Genomic DNA, 18,954 nt, shown 5'->3' on the forward strand with positions numbered 1-18,954 from the left:
GCTTGGTGGCTTCTCGCGTGCTGTCCCGCTGACGGCCCTGGATATCACGGGTACCGGCACGGCACAGGTATCAGCTTCAATCTCCCAGCGCACTTGTGCCCGTGTCTCGTATCAATAAGCCAACGACGAGACGAGCGTCTCATTCCTGATGAAAGACTGTATTCTGCAAGGCTTTCTCACGAGTCCCATCGAGCCCCGTGTTGTCAGAGACGACTTCTCAGCCGCCGCCGAAGCCGTCTCGGCATCTCCATTGTGCGACAAGTTCCTTCTGTCATGGCTGGTTGAACCAAACATGCAGCTAAGTGAATACGGCAAGTACATATTAAAATTACCCGCAGAATCCACTGTCAGAAAATACCTACAGAGCAACCCTTTCTCCTTCGGGTTAAAAAGCACGCAATCTGTGGCTGTGTTCGTCCCGCCTCTCCAGAACCTCATCAACGGTTGCAAAGCCACAGAACGTGGGGCAGCCATTCTCGAGTCGCCCCTTTGACACTCTCGAGATTCGGTATGGGGGTCAGCTTTGGACAGGCAAAGGCTTTGTCGTCTCTCATGTCCATCATTTCATATATAAATCTACAATTACAAACACCTAGAAAATGTCACCCTCTCGTTAGCGATCAGCGTCGTGGGCATAGACAGGAAGCACAATGAGCCGGTAGCTGCCTCACATATAAGGTACCCGTAAGGTACCTATAATGGACATGAAGGCGGGAAGGGGAGTCGGAGCCTGACGTAATTCTAGCGCCACTACCAAAGGGAGAGAAGTCCAAATAAGGTGAAGGTTCAGGCGTGACAAACTAATCGCTCCCGCCCTCGCCGTTGGATCAACTGACGTAAACTAGACAAAGGTTATTACAAATTTCTAACTACTTATGCGGGACTTTTGACCTGCCCCTCAGCAACAATCCCAAGTCCGATATGATGCTGACTGACCCGCTCACGATGGTGGAAATGCGAGATCGAATAAGCAGAGACAGTGTGTGCCGCTCGGGTGTGCTGAGCAGGGCCGTTATTGTTATCACCATCACAATCTGGGACCCAAAGATAACTCAGTTGGTTATACCAGCTACCTTTCTCGGCACACATTCTTGTTCCAGTATTTTCAATGACAGTTGTGATAAAAAAAGGGTCTGAATTGCACGCTAACATGCATGAAGCACCGTATCCACTAAATCTCTCTTATAACAACAAAATACGACCCGGTTGGAGCTAGTAAATGGCCCTATTCTGCTGGCGAGCAGGTCAATAAGAATGTCTTTTCTGCGATATACGAGGCGTTCAAGTGGGTACGGCGTGGTTGGATCCCTACATTCCAAAAAGCGGCGGCATCTAGGCCATTTACACGGTTGACTGCGCCCTGGCGGTCGAGGACCATCCAGCTATATGTAGTAGCCAACGTCACGTCGAAGATCGCAAGGAAAGCCTTTCAAGTCAGCGCCATTGCCACACGACCAACGAACAAATCCACCAATCAGTATCATCACATTGCAACCAGGAAGACTGAAACAACACAAGGGCTATCTCTAGTATCGCCCGCCTTGACGATGACATGCGAAATCTAGCCAGCACCTATCCACGGCACCAGAAACCTACAGCCGCGTGTTTTCACGGCAGCCAGCAGACGTGGTTACTAGGCTTTGGGCAGGTGAACACTGCGGAGCTTAGCCAAGAGCAGATGGAAATTCTTGAGAAAGGAAAGTGCACCAACACGGAACGCTCGTTCCCAACGTGTGTGGTAAATTCACATGTGTGTCTTTGGCGACGATGGATTTGACGTATGAAAGACTGTAGGAACGAAGGGGACTGCCGGGCGTGATTATAGCAGAGAAAAGGAAGAAAAGGGGGAGAAGGATGTCACACAATTTCGTGCACAGCGTCGATTCTTCACGTATCGCATGGCAATAATGGTTATATCGTGTGACAAAGAAACCTCGATTTCAGTCTCGTGAGTAATGACACAAGAATGGAACAGAAAAGGCCGGACCGAACAAAAATATATCGCTGCGTCTTCAAGCCTTAAAGGCATTCACGAGACCGCAGCGGACGTCTAAAGCAGGACCGAAAGCCTGTCTACAGCCAAATGGAGGAACTTGCAGGTTCGGCGTGAGATCAGCCAAGCCCATTGAGGGCCATTGGGGGAAGTTCATGTCACACAAATCGACAAGCAAAACAAGGTCAAACATGGAATGCATATTCAGGTTTGACGAAACCGAAGGATAGGCTGAGAATTAGCAACCACCCAACACCGTGCATGTACCACCTTGAGGTGATACAAACTATCTCGGTCGTACGGAGTATATAGAGACGAGAAATAGCTTTGGACCACGCGCAGAAGCTTCTCCCAAGAGTCCTTGGACCAGTAAAAAGGAAAATTGCAGTCGGGTTGGCAGTAACCCTTGTATATGAGTCGGACTCGTCCAGCCGAGAGCGTTCCTTGACCCGAGACACCGTAGAAAACAGGAGATGGCGCAAGTGGAATCGCGGGAACAAAGGAAACCATGGGGAAAGGAGCCTAGAGCGACAGGAGAGAGAATAACAAGGGAATCGGGTGACAGGAGCGAAAGGAGACTCTTCTCATGAACATATACGTCAATTACTTTTACAGTCTGCCAGGCGTTGGCGGCAGACTTTTTCCCCACTCGAAGCGCCTACCCGACCCTCAGATAAACCAGCAAACCCCGATGCACCGCCGCTTGAGATCAAAAGGATATGCAGAAAGTTGGGTATTCGCCGTACCAAAAAGTTTTTAGAAAAAAGACGTTTGGAATCCCAAGGACAGATAGTTGCCTCCAGAATGGTCATGTTGACCCCTGCTCGACGATGGGCCGTGATGCTGGTGCCGTATCGAGGACGACAGGAGATGCAGCCCCTTGCATGGGTTTGCCACACCCTGCTTTGCCAGGTTGCCGATCGACCTCTCGCTGCCGTCAAACACGTCGTAGGGGTAGATGATGGACCTGTCGCTGACGAGCTTGCTCTGGTCAAAGGCACCTTTCTCCAGCAGGAGGACCGCGCACCGGAGATAGCGTGCTTCCATGTGGATATCGGACCTGACGTCGGTGCGTTGGATGGCGTACTTGACGAGCTGCAGCGGCGTGTTCCCGCAGTTGTTGAACACGTTGACATCGACCCCGTGGGCGCAGAGGTACTTGACGGCGGCCACGATGCCAAACTCGGCGGCATAGTGCAGTGCCGTGTTTCCTTCCGTGTCACGCGCATTCAGGTTCGCGTCACGATCGCGGTTCGGAGATCTCGCAGAGGCCTTGAGCGTGTTCTCGATCGTGTTCTCGAAATCCCTGTCCAGCGAGTCTCTACCAGACGCGATCCTGTTGAACAACTTCATCAATGGCGTCCGCTTCAGGGAGATGGCGTTGCTGTCGCTGTGGCTCGTGTGGCCATGCTGGGAACCAAGAACCAGGGACGACCTCTCGGAGGCAGGAGTCGACATATCCCTCGTGGAAGGAGGCTTGGAGTCTGAGAATTCGGGGAGGTAGCGCCGGACAAACTCGGCCTCGTCGCCAAAGACACGATGAAGTTTCGGCGATTGCTGCTCGAGGTTCTTGCGGACGCAGTGCCACACCCGCTCGCCATTGGAGGACTTGTGAACGACGAGAAACCGGGCTGTGCCGTAGCCGACTTCGCGGAAGACGTAATGCAGCGCCTCAACCGGGAACTCCTTCCTCGCCACGAGGTGGTGCAAAAAGGTCTGCTTCTCGACGTCGCGCTGACAAAAGTCGAAGCCCCGAGCCCGCAGGCACCGTACCAGGTTGAGAAACGAGACGGGCCTCAGGTGCGGATGGCCTGGCGGGTCATACACGTGAAGGAAGGTCTCACCGCGGTTGTTGACTATCTGGACGTCATCCGTGTGCCGGAGAATTAGCAAGAGAAGAGAGACCCGGGCGCCCCAACGGGCGGCGACGTGAAGCAGCGAGTTGCCGAAGCGGTCGATCATGTTGGCCTCGGAATCGGTGACGGTGAAGTCGCGGAATGAAGCGCCTTCTGACCGCTGGGCGTTGATTGCCCTCGACAGCCGCCCGTGGACACAGGATGGCGAGGAAGAGCCGACAAACGAGGAGCAGCACATCCTGACCAGGGCGGCATTCAGGTCCTCGTCGGTGGGGTTGGAGCTGGTGTACTTGGGGCGAAAGAGACCGTGGGAGGCCTTCCCGGCCCTCCGCGTCTTGTCGTTCTTGTCGGGCTTCTCTTCGAGCAGTGCCAGAAACTCCTCGCGAGTCATCTTGCTGAGCGCGATGTTGACGTCCGACCCGTCGAGGTTCGTGTTGGCGCCCTTGGACGAGGCCGAGGACGACGATCGCGCCAGGCTCGAGATGCCCGAGGAGATGCTCGACAGCACAGAAGCCCACGACCTACGCTTGAATGCCGACTTGACCGAGGGAGACATTGAAGACCTGCTGGGAGACTTGGGTCGGGCGTAGGACTCGGGGGTGGTTGTGGATTCGGACATGACGGTGGCTGTGGGCGGCGTCTGCACATCGGGCTCCTGTTTGATGCTGGTGGCCGTCACGGGGAAGTAGGCGGGATGGTGGTCTAGGGACATGAGATCGCCCAGCGTCTCGGCGTCCATGATATTGAGCGACGGGCTGTGTTCTCTGTTGCGGGCCATCCTGCTCCGCATGCGCCGCTCGGCCCGTACGGACCTCAAGAAGCGGACGCGGACGAGCATGGTGGCCAGGTCGCGGGGCCTCCAGTCATCGATGCGGCGATCGGGAAGCAGGCCCTTGAGGTGCTTGTGCGTGTTGCGCTGTCTAGACACGCCATCTCGAGTCAGCGATTCGGGAACAGTGAAGAGGAAGATGGACGGCGCGCGACGGATGGAGATGAGAGCGGATTGAAGGCGCACCTGGGATCAAAGGAGCCATCTCTGAGCCGCTCGAGAATACGGACGAGCGGCAGGCGTTCGCTCTGGGTGCAGACATAGAGCCGGAGCAGCTTCCTCTGCTTGGCGGGCGGCCACGGCTTCACGCGCCGTCCCCGGCGAGCATTCTTGGCGATCATAGCGCTCCCGGTTGGCGATGAAGTAGTATCCGTCGCCATGACGGCGGCGGTTCCACGGGCTCCTGTGCAGACGTCGGACGGTCGGTGTATGTACGTGAGTGTGCGTGTGCGCGTGCGCGTGCGCGTGCGCGAGCGTGTGCGTACGGGGCGGCGGGTTCGAGTGGCTTGTCCGTCGGGAGCAGCCGGTCACGGTTGGCGGTCGGTCACGGCCGACTCGGAGAGCCGGTGCTGGGTTGATGCTGGTGTTGCTGTTGGTTGCTGTGGCGGTATTGGTGGACCACCGCTTCCGCTTCCACTTCCAATTCCACCGACGTGGTCCGCGAATTGAGCGACCTTCAGACGGACGCACACAACATTCGGAGGCGGCGAGACTGGCGGCACAGATTGACGGCGCGGCTCCAGCGACACGCGACGACGGCCTGCGAGTGACGACGAGGCTTTCGGGAGCGCCGGCCGATTATTAAGGCGACAAACAGACAGGTCAGCTCCTCCAGACGGTCGGTGGAGGCGACCTGGTCAACCTCTGGGTGACGCACTTTCAGGTTGGATCCCGGCGGGGACGGGCCCTTCAAAGGCTTGACAAGGCAATCGAATCGTAGCCCCAGGCTCTGCCAGCGCCAGCGCCAGAGCTTGTCTCGGCTCTGGGGTGCCAGTGCCAGTGGGCTCTCACCCTCTGGGTCGGGCGCCAGGGCCGAGAGGCGGGCACTGACCTTCTGGGTGCAATTTCCACCAAGCCAATCCAGACCCAGTCTTGCGAGATCGAGCGCCTCCCTGCCGCATAGTCACAGTCCGAGCGAAATGGAGCACGAGAGGCTGCACCACTACTAGCACACCACCTTTGGCCTGGGAACACGTTTTGGTGCCTTTTGCTGGCCTGAGTACTTGGTAACTTACGTATTCAATTCATTCCCCAGAGTCCGTGTCCCGGTGGCGCGATCCGTACATTCTCTCTCAATTGGGACCAGGTTTGCAGCTATCGAAAGAGGCGCTGGGTGAGGGGAGAGTTGAAGCAAGACCATGGATGATGGCCTTCGTAGATGGAAGCGAGACGGGACGACGACGGCCGGCGGCCCAGAGCCTTCCTGCCTGCGAAGCAAGGTGGAGGGAAGCTCCGTCAGCACTTTGGGAAAGTGCGCCCGCCGCCATGCACCAACCGACGACCCCGCCGTTGAACGGACGGAAGAGAAATGGAGGGATGGGATGGATGGATTGATGGGAAGTGCAACGGGAGGAGACGCTGGAGCAGCCTGAGGGGCCAGGACGAGTCCTTCAGCCTGATCTGGCCCTCTGATTGGCTACCAGAGTCGTATTGGTGCGCCGCTACTGCTCCCCGCTGCGACACTCGAAACCGGCCCACCGCGAGTCCACACTGAGGTGACTGGATGGAAGCCCAAAAGAAGCTCTGTCTGCCGCAAATTGCAGCTGGCAGCGCCGGATCCCCGCTAACTCATGGCAAGCTTAGCGGCACCAGGTGTCTGGCACAGGGTGACGCCAAGCCTTCCATGGCAAGGCTTTGAAGCATGGAACATTCTGTGAGACGGGAAGAAAAAGGAAAGGAACAGGGAGGGTCGACAAAGGCCGAATGAGCGGTCTTCCCGATCGAGCAAAAGATAAGGGCCTTCCTTACAGGACAGTCCCAGACACGCTTTTGCATCCAACACTGGACCTTTCCCGCCAGCTCAGAAAGGGGAACATGGAATCGAGTCCGCTTCTCCTCTCTTGCATTGTTGCGCTGCACCCAGGACCGTGCAAGTAGGTTGACGCCACAGACAATGTTTCGCAAACACTGTTCAAAAACATGACGCCTCCCTCAGTCGACAGCCGAATCTAGAAAATCCTTTGCAAACGTCAAGGCCGCCTGGATTGGCGAAATCATGTGGTAGCAGCCGGCATATTCTCTGCATATTTCTGAGAGGTCCGACCGCAGCCTTCCTCCACTCAGCTTGCTCGCATCCGCCAGCGCCCAGCTAATCAGGTCGCCTAGTCGAGGAACGGCTCAACTCCGAGCGAAAGCCACCGCGTCGTGCATTACGGCATGCAAACCGTTCCCGTGGTAAATAGAATTCCAGCACGGCCTTCCGGCTCTGGTCTTATCTAGAGCCCTGGGATGGAAACTGCACCAACTCCTCCTGCACAGCACTTGCGACATTTTGTGCCCCTCCCCAGGGGTTATCATAGGGGGCTTACAGAGGAGTGCGCCCGAGTCCGAATTTGCATTGGAACCTGGAAGTCAGCAGACCTCCGAAAAGCCGTGCTGGGATCGGATATGCTTCCGTCGCCCAGAATGCTTCCGTCGCCCAGAATGCGGGCGACAATTACCGTCTAAGCTACATGCAGTTTTGCTGTACTTTTTGATTAATTTGGCCTACAGCCCAATCCCTGAATGGAAAGGTGCGAAAGGCCGTATTGCCCTGGCTGCGCTTTGCTCCAGGCTGCGCTTTGCCCCAGAAGCCTTTGGCTGAGAGGGGCTAGGTCTTAGAAACTCTGGTATACCATCACAGAGGCCGAACCTTCCTAGAAGTGCCTGCTAAAAGCTTGTCTGATATTAATTGACTTGATCCTTTTCTTCCCAAGCACACGCCAACGAACCATCCAAGGATTGGCTGCAGCTTCAGGAAGCCAATCAGAGTGCTGTGGGTGTAAAACCTGGTCCGAGTTGGAGCGATCTGCAGACGGAGGAACCGTTCTGACTCTCTTCGGTCCCTTGAGAACCGCACACCGTCAACATGCGGGCGTCACTGCCTAGCGTACATAGTACTGAGTAGAGCCTCGCGGGACGCGACTTTGGTGCAGCATGCACTGTTCATCTAGAACTGTATGTCTGAGCCCGCCCAATAAATCCCATGCAATGCTCACAGACGGCAACGAACCACGTCACGGCTTCGCGAGAACAGCATGCCACGACGTTACTGCCAAGGCCCCGGAATACTTACCGATTGGACGCACAGGATGCCAATCGCAGAGGCACTGCCGGCGAAAAAGGCCCGTTACCACTTGCTCGTGCCAGCTGGAAGCACAGACTGAACCGGCTCCTTCTCGTCATGGAAGGTAGCAAAATCCTACAAGCAAACTAATGCCAAGGTGGTTGAATTCATGAAGGGCTGAGTTTAAAGTTTGAATACAGATTTATATCCCGATAATCTGGGCTAAAGCGATGTGACAATACTTCTGACGGAGAGTTCCTACAGTTCGTGGGTCCCAATTAACACTAACCAACCAACAGGCTAGATCGAGGACTACCTTGGCACCTCGCCGCAAGCCATACATTTAGTTCAATATGCAAAAGCCCCCGTCGACCGTTAGCTCTCAAGAACCCAAGCAACAGGCAAGCTCAACCTCGACAAAGGAGCCGAAACCTTCCTCCCCGTGTAGCCTCGTCCCGCTGCAAAACAGGGCAACCAGCACACTAGCCATGGCCAGCCCGAAGGAATCCTAATGATACCTTGGGCCATTAAAAATCACATTAGTGAACGCCCGGAGGGGTTACATCCCGTTACTTAGCGTCTGATTGCCTTGGGTTTCGGCTGCCCCTGGCAGATCGACCGTCGACGGTTGAAGGTTGACGGCAAATGCGACTGCGAATGGGACTTGCCGATGGCAACGACCTACCTACCTAGGCAGGTAGGTGCGGCATGCTGGTAAAAAAAAAAAACCACTAATTATCATTGTCCCGAAGCTGAAGGTTTCTTGGTCAGAGTTTAGAAAACCAACGCGAGTGCAGCGAGTGCACCTGCCTCTCCGCTGTCAAACCTGTTGAGTTCCGCAGGCCTTGGTTCAGGACGGACGGCGACGGTTTCGAAGCAGATGGATACGGTTGCATCCCCCCCCTCGACCCAATCTGCGAGTCGGAAATGATCAAATTACACGTGGCTGGACAGCAACTAGCAACTAGCAACCAGCAATCAGCAACCAGCCGGCCAGCCAACAACTCGACACGAAACCCCTTTGACGTCTCAACAAGTACCTAGGTAATTCCCGTCCTTGCGTCTCCCCCCTTTTCATCCCGTTTCTCTCCTCTCAAACACATCCGACGTCCCTCCCGCGGCACTCCAGCTCGTGGTAGCAGTCAGAAAGAAGACGGAGGAAAGCGGCGTCGTCTAGGCGGGCCAGGGAGCCCCTAGCTCTGTTGCAGGGGGGGAGGCAGTTCGTCGACGAGGGCTAGGGCGGCCGTGACGGCGGCGGGGCCGTACGCGTCGGCCTTGTTACTGCGCACGAGCTCGTCGTAGGCGTCGGTGCAGAGGTTCTTGAGCTGCTCGCGCGAGAGAGCCGTCATCTGCTCGGGCCAGCTGGCACCAAGCTGCAGCGGCACGTCGGCGTCGTCGACGGTGCCGCTGCTGGGGAAGCTGTGCGCAAACCGCGACACGCTTACCGCCCGCCGGAAGAACTCGGCCATGACGGGCTCCGTCACCTGGCGCAGCTGGAACACGGCGTCGCACGAGATGCTCAGCTGCGGCTGTCCCGGCGGGTTCAGCGGGACTGACTTTGCGACCTTGGTCTTCTCGGGGGGGCGCGATGAGAACTCGGAGACGGCGGCTGGCGGAGCCGAGGTTGATTTCGAGCGTGTTGCTTGCTGTCGCCGAGTCGTGCCCGCCGTCGCCCGCGTTATACAAGCTGAACTCCAGGATGCCTATCTCGTCGATAATGACGTGCTGCATGCGCGGCTGCCGCAGGTCGCGCTTGAGACCTAGGCTCCCGTCCAGATGCTTGAGCCGCTTGAACGCGCCCTCATTGCGGGAGAGGACGGCCGAGGCCAGATCATTCATTCAGCATGCGGCGTCTCGAGACCATTTCAGTGTATGAATCACTACACCCGCAACGTATTAGATTCCCGTAGACAGGAACCGGGTGCCACAAAGCTCACAATCGGCCGGATCTCGACTAGGGCGCGGCTCTCGGCGGGCACATCGTCTAGGCTGGCCAGCGCTCTCTGCAGCGACTTGAGGGTGGTCCATGCGATCTCGGTTTCCGAGCCGATGAGCCCTAATACCACGTCGCCACTGGACCCAGCGCCGAAGGAGGGGGTGGTAGTCGACTTGACTATGCGCACGACCTCCTCGGCGACGTCGAGAAGGCCGGCGAGCGCCTGTCTAAATCCCAGCGGCACCAGCTGCATTGCGACGGTGGTGATGGTGGTAATGGTGGTGATATGGGGGCCATGGAATCGAGCCGTGACGCAGAGAAAGTGCGAAGCGGTGCTCGACCCGATTGCCTGTGTCAACGGTCCTTTAATCGTCGTTGTAATCCATTCCCCGTCCCAACTTTGATGGGGTCCAAAGACCCCAGCCCCTGCTTCAGCGCTCCGCGTAATCCGCAGTCCAATAAGACACCGCCAAAACGTGCTGGATGCACAAGCTGCTCCCTGCGTGACTGTGCTGTGCCTATTATTAGCCTGCGACGGGCCATCTATTTTGGGTGCTGTTTGGCCTGAGGGAATTATCAATGCGCTTCAGAAAGGGGCAGCCTTGTGAGCGGAAAAGCAAAACCCCGATCAGTCTTCAGATATATACCAGCAGATGGCTAGAGCTAATTGGAACTCGCACCGGCGCTGGTGCCGACAAATACAACAAGAACAGCCGCATACGTCGCCGTCCAGATCAGAGTCTCGGCGTTCGAAGCCCGGACAGCAAAGGACAAGACGACCGCAAAGAACACAACCGCGACGGAAGCCGTCACCAGGCTCTTCATCTGCGACGGGTTGAGCATCGTGATAATCATTGGCATGATGAGGAACACACCACCGGCAAGAGCGACGGTGAAGCGTAAAAGCCTGTCCATGAACTGTGAGACCCGAAGAGGGTATTTGCCCTCGGCGTATTCCCTGCTACGCTGTCTTCTCTCCTCATCCGAATATGCAAGGCGTGCCGGCAGCGAGGTCATGAATGCACGGCGCAGAGGGTCGATCTTCTTGTTGTCGTCTTTGAAGAATGCATAGTGTGACTGGAAGGGATCGTTGAAGTCGCTCTCGGACTGGAAGAAGCGCTGCAGGAGGAGCTTGCGTCTCTTGGTCTCGGAAATGCCGAGGCTCTTCTGCAATCTGAGGCACCGATAGTCGCGGATGGCCGTTGCTGAACACGGGGTCAACTCCCGAGTTTAGCTCACATGTTTTGAGTGCTAGACTAGACCGGCACTGCAACACACAGTTGGTCACAGCGGATGCACTTACCGTACGCCGACATTGTAGATTGTAGCATTTTTAGCTCCCTCCTTGAAGCTTTCCCCTCCTTTTGGATTCGGCTCTTCAACCGCACCAGCCTCGCTTGGAATTGAGTGAGGTTGAGTCGCTGGAGGAACTCGAACCGGAGAAAGTGGAAGTCTTCCTCTTCGTCTAGGGACCGATTGACATACTTGACAAAGTTCTCAATATCCTCACCAGAGAACATGTTGTGGGTTGGAAGAGCCTGATTCTGGTTGAATGTAGTTGCTAGTGATAGCTGAAGATCTGAAGGTTCAAGACCAGGCATCTATTTCACCACTTTGAGCTGTGGCTTGGGCGCTTTGGCATTTTTTGCCCCGGCTCCGACACTGGTGGCTTCAGGTTCCTGTAGTGTGGTAATTAGCCTAACCAAAAAACCCTTCCCCCCCTTTCAGAAGAGACCAATGGTGCTGTAACACGAACTCGAGAAGTGGTGCTAAACCTGTGCACAGCCACCACAAGGCAAACCCAAAATTCAATCGGATCACTTTGTGCCCAAGTCTGAATTCTATTTATTTTCTTCTCCATCCTGCTTTTGGCAGGCAATGGAACCATTCCGGCTTTTTGTTGACGAGAGCTTTCAGTTCAACATCTAGCTACCAAGTACCTACCTAGGTACTTAGAGTCTCGGAGTCTAATTAATTAGGCTAAGAAAACCAGCCTACTGATAGCGTCTACACCAACACACCAACACAACCGGCGAACTTCCACTCAGTGGGGGACCTTTTCACGTGCAGCGATGTGGCCTTTCGGCAAAAAGAAAAAACGAAGCTTGTCACGCTCAGGATCCCAGTCCTCCATGAGCAGTGTCGGGTCGCAGGTATCCGACAAACCAGATAGCTCACTCTACACTACTCTTGGGGCACTGGCTGAGATTCTCTCGAATTTCCGAGGCAGGGCTTGGATTCGTCCCGCCGTAAGGATGGTTCTTAAGGGTTTCGCGCTGAAAGTTTCCTTAGTTTAGTTACATCTGAAAGACCCCCTAACTCTTTAAGATTTGTGTAATTACCCGAATGCTCCTGCCTAGATCCATGCAGTCCACAAACCGCCAAACTGACCCGTCGTAGACGACGAGCAATCACTAGTTATCTTGTTCGACAATGTGAGGGTATTGTTGCGGGAATGGGAACGCGCGCTATTAGACACGAAGCAGGGACAAGAGCTACAATTCTCCCTAGGCTGCAAAAGATTGAGGTAGAATTCAATTTGTGGCAAGACCCCGATCCGTTCTTCGACTTACCTGCGGCTCCGCCTGGAGACTGCGGAGAGAACCCCCTAAGAGCTACCATTACAATATGATTTGATTATTCCAGAGGTAGTGAAGGACATTTCTGTGGGTCATCTTTATTATTTTGCGGTGAATTCCTAATGGTGGCAATTGACTGCCCGCACAGCCACGCTTTTTGAAGGCCAGACTGATTGCACCCCAACGCCCTAAGCCAGTTTCATTTCTTGCTAACAGTTCCTCGTCTTTCAGGCATTCTTTCCGATTTAATACAGGGAAGTTGTATTACAACAAGAGCAGAAGAGACCGAAGTGGAATGCAGAAAGGCTCGAGAGGGGAAGAAATGCGAAAGGGGAAGAAATGCGAAAGGGGAAGGAATGCGAAAGGGGAAGAAATGCGAAAGGGGTGAAAACGGAAAATATTAGCAGAGCGCTGTAGCAACGTTCCTACTGCCCAATAGACCCAGAAATTTGGGTTTCTATCTTTCGGGTCGATAAGGAACGAGGATTGTGATGGTTATCTTGCGCGCGGTGCTAATAATTAGTAATGAGTCTCTCCCGCCCCGCCCACACCTCCTTCTTGTCCTGCTTCGAGGAAGTCTGTTACCTTCGGTGATGAAGCAACTGAGCGTTTCCCATCTCCACTTACCTAACTAGGTATCTGAGGCGGATTTCCAGGTTGTAAATCTTGGTTATGACATCATGTCTCAATTTTACGCCTCCAATTACCGAGGTGACGGTCTTTTTTCGGAGGTCAAACTTTTTTCTGGAACCCACTGCTTTCCATGCCCAACCTTCCTCCCAAGATCAAATGGCTCTTAACACAAAGTACATTCCTAAATGACCAGATCACAACGGAGCGGGAACGCTTTCGTCTAGAAAACACATCGTGGTTTGAACGATTCCGCTGAATAACTTCGTTGAGCGGCTACATCGACTGGGTTAGTTGTTGGCGCGAAGAGAAGGAACACGGTTCTGTAATGGCATATAATGAGCTCGAGAGGCTCCGCGAAGCCTACCAAGATGCCTGGGATTAGCTTCTAGGCGGCTAGCGCAGAAGCATAGGCGGTGGCCTGAAGCTTCGATATAGAGTTCGGGCGCTTAACAGCAAAAAAGTATGCTTGAACTAGGGACAGAGATAAATAGGCGCTCATCACCTGCTGCTAGACACCCGCTGCTTCTAGAATTTGGTTCTGGTTGCTACACCGCCCACAGTCGCAGCCATGTCGGACGAAAAGAGCGGCCATTCCGGGCACGACCACACGTGCGACCACCCTCCTCCCTATGAGTCGGTCCTCCAAGATGGAAAGTCCCCCCAGCAAAACCCCGAACAGAGTGGCCAGGCTGTCAACGGTCACGGCAATCCTATACACAGACACTCAACATGGTGTACGATAAAGCAGAGATGGAGAAAACTGTGGCGCGGGGTGTCTGGCCCGCGCCCGCGACCAAGCTCGCGCCAGCCCGTCCTTCCTGATACCGTCCCCAAGCCTAAGGCTTCGCAGCAAACCAAGGTTGACAAGGCCATCCAGGCAAAACCCACATGGCTCGGGTATAAGAGCCTGACCGACCCCCTTCCCAACGGCCCGGTCAAGACGAAGCCTGTTAAGCCGCGCTTCAAATACCTAATTGAGAGCTTTCACCTGCCTGTCGAAAACCAGTCTAAAAATACGTACAAGGCCGCCCCGTGGGGCATCCATTTTTCCCTGCAGTCCCACAAACTGGAGACTTTGCTGCCTGGCGACATTGCCTGGCGCGAGAACCTCAAGTACTGCTACGAAGACTGCCTGAAACTACGGCGCGACGACAACAGCCGCAAGAACGCCTACATACGACAGCTCGATCTTGAACATGTTGCTGCTCTCAGAAGCGACAGCTGGTCCGTGACCATTTCTGTGTACTCTTACGGGAGTAGCGTCGAGTGGCTCATGAGCCTTTCCTATGTCGACATCGCGGCGCTTATCAGTACAGACACGGCTGTGCGGTACGTTGCCGGCGAGAGCGCGCCTGTCTCCTAACTTCCCAAGTTGTTGGTTTTGCACAGCGCTGACACTCCAAGCAGATGCTTCGGCAAAATGGAGGTTTCAAAGGACCCCCTTCAGGACAGAGCGTTTTTCTATTACAAGTACCTCAAAGAGTGGCGGTGTGGATGCATGAAAAAGGGCCCCGGCGCTGCTGGCCGCAGCCGTTCGACTCTCGGTGGTATCGACAAGTTTCTGGACATCGATAAGCCGGAATTACGGGAGCTCATGGAGAAGCACTTTGAGAAGCACATCCAGATCCCCTTAGCTTAACTTGGCTTAAGCTAAGGGATAGAGGGACGAGGAGCAGAAATGAGTCTTTATGCCACTAGTGGGGCCGCACCTGTACTTCTACTTCATCCCCCTATTGAGGTTATTGGGAAGTGCGTTGGTATGAACAAAACACATTTGCCGGACTACCTAATAAGCTAACATGGTGTCGTTGTCGTCTAGAATCAGTTTCTATGTCTCTAGTATCGTGATCTCAATCATCTCTCTCTTTGATAACCGCCGCGGTGTTCTTCCTTGTCATCGTATATCTCCCGTCTCTCAAACAGCTTGTTGGTTGCTCAGAGCAAACGAGATGCTTTCGCGCTTGTGTCGGCTTCTAGAAACAAATCTATTGTTTGACAAGAACATGGTATTTGTTATCTATTTTTTGTTCATTTCATATGGGTTTGATGCTTACAAACACACAAACCTGGTATGGGTCGACCGCTGCAGTTGTCGGCTGAGCAATTATAACTTTGTTTGCCCAAACAAACCACCAGAATCCCAAACCACACCATTCGACCGCTTTTCGAAGGCGTATTCGAGCTGCGTGATGATGAAGCGATTCCCAAGGTCACTTCGCAGGTATTAGGCGGCTGCTGGTGGGCCGCGCAAAGGAGAACGTTGCAAGCTCATTCTGGAGCGTGAAGGCGGGGAGGTATACGGAGGCAGTGGCACTGGAAAGGCTCGACACAAAGGGAACAATCTATCGTTGGGGTTTGGCTTTGTTCTATATCACGACGAGGTTCATCTCATTATTTGCCCCCTTGTTACTTGTTATTTCGCTTTTGCCACCGAGGTCGACGGATGGATGGAGGGAGGGCCGCCGTATTCCAACCGCGTACAGCTAGGTTGCAACAACAATGACCAGGAAAAAAAAACAAAACGGTTGTTCATCAATGACCATTTGTTCCCCTCTATCTAGCTTTGCATTTTTTAGTTCTTTCGTTGTTCTTGCTATCTATAAAATTTTCTCTTCAGCACGGATATATTCTCCTATCTCCACCATTTCTCTGACAGGGCTTGTGTTCCGACGGCCGCCCTTCGACTTCGATACCATAGAATGAGCTCTGGGTCCGCGGATAAAAGTGTACCTTTGGGCTTACTCTCTGAAAGAATTCCAGTAGTCTCAGCGGTTGGTCTCGCAAAGGCCTGGAACAGTATGTCCACCAAAAGGACGTTGTTCATCGACGAGGCCAGCGAGACCCCTGGAAAGAGGGCCAACGTCTTGTCAGCAGCTCAAGCGGCGTATATGACACGTCGATCACCCCAAAGTCCAAAAATGGGCGGCCGGCTTGAGGCCAAGGACACAGAAACCACCCAAGACATCGGGCATGTGGGTATTGAGGCGCTCTTGGAAGAGATAGAGGCCACACAGCTGTCGTTTCAGCCGCTCGACAACAACGAAGAGCACGAGGGACCCGAAGACGAAAACATCGACGAGGCCATCTTCTTGACTCCACAGGAGAGTCGTGAAGTTGTGTCTTCCACCACCACCACCGCCACCGCCAGATCCCGAAAAGACCTCGGCAATATCGCCAGCATCTTGAACCACACTCAAAGGGTTCTCGACGATATCTTTCGGTCGCTTTCATCACCCCACACGCCTCAAGACCAAGTCGTCAACGGTCCCGAGTGGTATACTCCAGAGCATACTCCTAATGATGTTTTTGTCACTCCCGGGGAACGAAAGGATCAGTCCCCAAAGGCCCTGTCAGCCACAAAGTCACTGCAATCCACAATAATCACCCGCCATAGCGACATCTTTGCTGTACCGCTGCCTCTGCGTCCCCGTGCGGCTGTGAATGATCTCTGGACCAAGGGAACCGACCCAGCCGTGCAGTCCCTGAGGTCTATGAAGGACTTCGCCCAGTACCATAGCCGGCCCAAGGTCCACTTTTTATAGTAGCTCAAGAGAGTGGTGTCGATGCTAGGGAGGGCCAGTTACACGAAGTAATTAGGCTGGTACCTATGTCAGATCTACTAGGAAAATTACACGTGTTTTTTGGCCAAACTGTTGATACTAATTATCGCTTGCTTCTGCTCCATCATCCTGCTTAATGTCCATATTGATGTAATTGCTGAATAAATTAAATCCTAGCGAAATAGCCCATGCTTGCCAGGGCGAGCGAAGAATCTAATTAGAGTGGCTAATGTTAGAGAAAAGACGACCGTATTTTGACACTGTTAATGGATTAATAATAGCTCGTGGGCTTGAAAACGGTTGTCTTGAGTCTAGAATGGTCTGAACCCCTGAGCTCTTATCAACTCCAACCCGACACCTTGCATCACTCAGCCCAATTTCCCAACTTGATTGGGACACGGGATGGCGCCAGGGTAGTCCCACACGCCACCGTTCGTTCTCTGCCAAACAACAGCCCCTGAACATGCTGCCAAGGTTTACTAAGACCTCAGCCCAACGTGCCAAGCCCGCCCCCGATGATTTCTCTCTGGGGTATCCAGTTCGATGGGCCAAGCATGTAATTCGGCACCCATATATTTTTCGCGAGTCCCTCAGACCTCACAGTCCTTCGCTCAAACACGCGATTGCTGCCCAGTGCGATCCGAAGGGCGGCCGCCGGCTCTACCATGCCCCGACACGCTTTTCCCGGCCTCCGGGCGACGTCTCTCACGACCATTGCCAAGCACCTTCTCATCGTCGGACTCGCCGCCGTGCACTCCACCAAAGGTGTTGTGGCCGCGGCCGCGGCCGTGACGAGCGGGCCCGAGGCCCCAGTGTCCATGGGCAAGAGCGACGTCTTCTCGAGCGCACGCAAATGTGCCCAGGGCTGCATCATCTACAGCGGCTGGGCGGCCTGTGGCGTCAACGCTGGATTCAAGGACCTGGGGGTCGCGCTTGACTGCGGATGCTCGCCGACTAACGACTGCTACTGCAGCAAGGATCTGGCCTCCTCGGCCACCGAGTACATCTCGAGCTGCGTCAGCGCCCACTGCACCGGCGTCGTCGACACGTGGCCTGCCGAGGTGACCCGGATGCTGGGCATCTATGACGGCTACTGCGCCACGGCAAACGCCGCCGCCGCCACCACGTCGACGCCTGCCATCACCAGCAGCTCTGGTACCGCCGCCACGACCCAATCCGGCCCAGGGAAGGGCACCACAGCTCTACAGACCTCACCGGCCGGATCGTCAGCGAACCCGACACAAGCGGCGGGCGGGGCTGAGTCGGACAAGAAGGGTCTCAGCCAGTCCGACATTATCGCGCTGGCGGCGAGTTTGGGCGTGGGCGTGCCGAGCCTGCTTATCGCCGCCGCGACGCTGTGGGTGCAGCTGCGGAAGAAGAAGAAGAAGACGACCGCCGGCCAGGCCGACAAGGACTCGTCCACAGAGACAAACATACCCCTCAACGACAATGTGCTGCTGCAGTCTCAGCAGCAGCCCCCACCATACGTCGGCGAGATGGCCGCCGAGCCCGATGAGGATTACTACAGAGATAACGCATATAGACGGGGTTTCTAAGTAGTCAATGACTGTCTTGGTTTTATGTTTGATTTTGGGGAGGTTGTGCGCAAAAGGGGGTTGGGGGCCTGGTTTTGAGGAGTTGAGACAGTAAGTAAACACCAACCAGATATGGCGCACTTGGGTCCAGGGGTTGGAAGGTTGGAAGTATTTAGGACAGAAAAAACACTTGCCCAGTCCCAGTAACACAACTTACGTCTCGTTGTTTCTTTGTATGGATGACTGCTACTGGGGGTTTTCTTGCTGTTGAAACTTGAACGAAAAGAGGTCGCATCGGATCGGCGAGAGACTTTTTGTGGTAATCAAGAAAACCTGGCCGATGCCCCACGCCCTAGTGGCGACGACGGTGACTCCTTCCATTCCGCCGATTTTTGACTGGGCTTGCGTTGCGGTCGGCAGAAGCCCCCGTTGTTGCTCGTTGCCGGCGACCCGGGGCGGGTATGTCGGCCGCTCCACTATAAGCCCGAGGTGGTCCATGGACTTCCAGTGATGCTCTAGGAACAAAGACGTTGAAACGACGTTTCGGTGTTTGTGTTGGCCCCGATGTTTCGTCACGAAGTGAATCAAGGCCGCATCCTCGCTTTTGTGCATGTCACCCCCGGGTCCGGATTGAATTAATTAATTGTGCCGCATACACCGAGCTGCCCCGAAACGCGGCCTTGCGTGGCCCGTTTTAGGTGCCTGCCTGGCCAAGGCTGTAAAGACCAAACTCGGATTATTGTTTCTCTCAACTATGTAACCAAGGTA

General features: G+C 54.7%; 6 protein-coding genes across 6 annotated transcripts; 3 read left to right on the forward strand and 3 right to left on the reverse strand.

The window, feature by feature from the left end:
- Nucleotides 1–2,749: 2,749 nt before the first annotated feature.
- B0T26DRAFT_657435 (uncharacterized protein) lies at nucleotides 2,750–5,058 on the reverse strand (the record flags this gene model as incomplete). The annotated part of the gene is made up of 2 exons (XM_060438784.1): nucleotides 2,750–4,769; nucleotides 4,865–5,058. The coding sequence occupies 2 exons, from the start codon at nucleotides 5,056–5,058 to the stop codon at nucleotides 2,750–2,752; spliced, it is 2,214 nt and encodes a 737-aa protein (XP_060290876.1).
- Nucleotides 5,059–9,136: 4,078 nt separating this feature from the next.
- B0T26DRAFT_681632 (uncharacterized protein) lies at nucleotides 9,137–10,132 on the reverse strand (the record flags this gene model as incomplete). Its single annotated transcript, XM_060440655.1, has 3 exons — nucleotides 9,137–9,499; nucleotides 9,540–9,743; nucleotides 9,881–10,132. The coding sequence occupies 3 exons, from the start codon at nucleotides 10,130–10,132 to the stop codon at nucleotides 9,137–9,139; spliced, it is 819 nt and encodes a 272-aa protein (XP_060290877.1).
- A 410-nt stretch (nucleotides 10,133–10,542) lies between these two features.
- On the reverse strand, nucleotides 10,543–11,399 carry B0T26DRAFT_658545 (uncharacterized protein; the record flags this gene model as incomplete). The annotated part of the gene is made up of 2 exons (XM_060438880.1): nucleotides 10,543–11,084; nucleotides 11,183–11,399. The coding sequence occupies 2 exons, from the start codon at nucleotides 11,397–11,399 to the stop codon at nucleotides 10,543–10,545; spliced, it is 759 nt and encodes a 252-aa protein (XP_060290878.1).
- Nucleotides 11,400–13,659: 2,260 nt separating this feature from the next.
- Nucleotides 13,660–14,730, forward strand: B0T26DRAFT_757514 (uncharacterized protein; the record flags this gene model as incomplete). Its single annotated transcript, XM_060446258.1, has 2 exons — nucleotides 13,660–14,420; nucleotides 14,499–14,730. 2 exons carry the CDS (start codon nucleotides 13,660–13,662, stop codon nucleotides 14,728–14,730), a joined length of 993 nt encoding a protein of 330 aa, XP_060290879.1.
- A 1,159-nt stretch (nucleotides 14,731–15,889) lies between these two features.
- On the forward strand, nucleotides 15,890–16,633 carry B0T26DRAFT_681635 (uncharacterized protein; the record flags this gene model as incomplete). The annotated part of the gene is made up of 1 exon (XM_060440656.1): nucleotides 15,890–16,633. The coding sequence occupies one exon, from the start codon at nucleotides 15,890–15,892 to the stop codon at nucleotides 16,631–16,633; it is 744 nt and encodes a 247-aa protein (XP_060290880.1).
- A 788-nt stretch (nucleotides 16,634–17,421) lies between these two features.
- Nucleotides 17,422–18,054, forward strand: B0T26DRAFT_597121 (uncharacterized protein; the record flags this gene model as incomplete). The annotated part of the gene is made up of 1 exon (XM_060435635.1): nucleotides 17,422–18,054. A coding segment is annotated over one exon (633 nt), but the record flags the coding sequence as incomplete, so codon positions are not given.
- Nucleotides 18,055–18,954: the final 900 nt, after the last annotated feature.

This window comes from Lasiosphaeria miniovina (genome assembly GCF_030549165.1).
Source record: "Lasiosphaeria miniovina strain SMH2392-1A chromosome Unknown B0T26scaffold_8, whole genome shotgun sequence".
Lineage (NCBI taxonomy): Eukaryota > Fungi > Ascomycota > Sordariomycetes > Sordariales > Lasiosphaeriaceae > Lasiosphaeria > Lasiosphaeria miniovina.